General features: G+C 43.8%; 1 protein-coding gene across 1 annotated transcript; it reads right to left on the bottom strand.

Moving 5' to 3' along the window:
- Positions 1 to 343: 343 nt before the first annotated feature.
- Positions 344 to 923, bottom strand: LOC128718019 (perlucin-like). Its single transcript, XM_053811693.1, has 2 exons — positions 808 to 923; positions 344 to 735 (listed from the first exon to the last, which is right to left on the bottom strand). The coding sequence occupies exons 1-2, from the start codon at positions 869 to 871 to the stop codon at positions 344 to 346; spliced, it is 456 nt and encodes a 151-aa protein (XP_053667668.1). The 5' UTR covers positions 872 to 923.
- Between the last annotated feature and the right edge of the window lie 246 nt (positions 924 to 1,169).

The following is a 1,169-nucleotide window of genomic DNA, read 5'->3' as shown; positions in this document are numbered from 1 at the left end:
ACAAACAATGAATAGTTTCTCAAGAGGATTGTTGTTGCACCCTTTTCAGTACGTCCATCGCAGTCAAGCTTGGGAGAGACCAAGCAACGGCGGCATAGTCCAAGATGGGTCGGACCCAACAACAAAACAAAGATTTCAGACAGTGGAGGTCTCTTGATAGAGACAGAAGGAGTCTTGAAGCAATACAGGCAAGCAGTCCCAAGGGTTTGTTGGACTTTCTAAGTACATTCTAAGTAATATTCTGGTTCATGAAGATTACTAAGGAATCACCATGAAGATTATAAGGATCAACAAATCTGGCAACTACAAGCCACAATTTTCACATTTTAACCAAGCTGGTTTATTACTTTTCGAACGCGCACACATATCCATCTAGCTTTTTGGAGCAAACCTGGTCATCCCATTTACCACGGTTCTCTGCTTGCCAGTTTCCGACCGTCAGACAGTGCTGGTCGCCTCCGAGATTGTTAGGCTCTCCTGGATAGTAGTTCCGGTAGTCGTTGTTTTTCAACTGTCTGTTCAAGCCAATCCACATCCATCGACCATCACGACCGAGGTCAGTTCCTCCAATGAAGTATATGCCATTTGGATTGCTGGCTTTGGCCATTGCTTGTTCCACTTGCCTTTGCTCAGCTGGTGTCTGAATAGATGCCAAATATCCGTCGAAGGAATTGCAGTCTTGCCACGCCTCGAAAAACGTGGAGCTTTTGGAGAAAACGATGAAGCTCTTTTTGGCTGCAAAGAACAACGGTGGTATTGTAAAATGTCATACTTTCCTCATAAACCACTGTCCACACCATCACTTACCTTCGATGGAATTGAATGCGGCCACCACCACACACAGCGATAGGAGGAAAGTCTTGAACGACATGTTTTTGGCTCTGTTGAAGCGATATTGCAGCGAACTGTGATTGAGGATCGCTTTTCAGGCGCTATTTATACTCGATTCTCGCTCTCAGTTTTCAGGACTCGAAGATGTTCTGTTGATTTAGGTGGTTCAAACCGTAGCATACGTGTCAACTTGATGTTCGTGTGGTTCGGCAGTTGCATGCAATATAGTTTTGATTCGTAATATGCGATGATGACGCAAATCTAAAACCAGCTGTTAGACATAATTTCGGAAATGTTTTCAAAGTAAAAGCATCTGTTCAAGTGTTTGTTCCAACTCT

This window comes from Anopheles marshallii, chromosome 2 (genome assembly GCF_943734725.1).
Source record: "Anopheles marshallii chromosome 2, idAnoMarsDA_429_01, whole genome shotgun sequence".
NCBI classification, from domain to species: domain Eukaryota; kingdom Metazoa; phylum Arthropoda; class Insecta; order Diptera; family Culicidae; genus Anopheles; species Anopheles marshallii.
This window is presented reverse-complemented; position numbering and strand designations above follow the sequence as displayed.

Coding starts and splice junctions, on each gene's coding strand:
- LOC128718019 (XM_053811693.1), bottom strand. CDS start 871: ATGTCGTTCAAGACTTTCCTCCTATCGCTGTGTGTGGTGGTGGCCGCA. Junction 736..807: donor CGCATTCAATTCCATCGAAG/GTAAGTGATGGT, acceptor TGTTCTTTGCAG/CCAAAAAGAGCTTCATCGTT.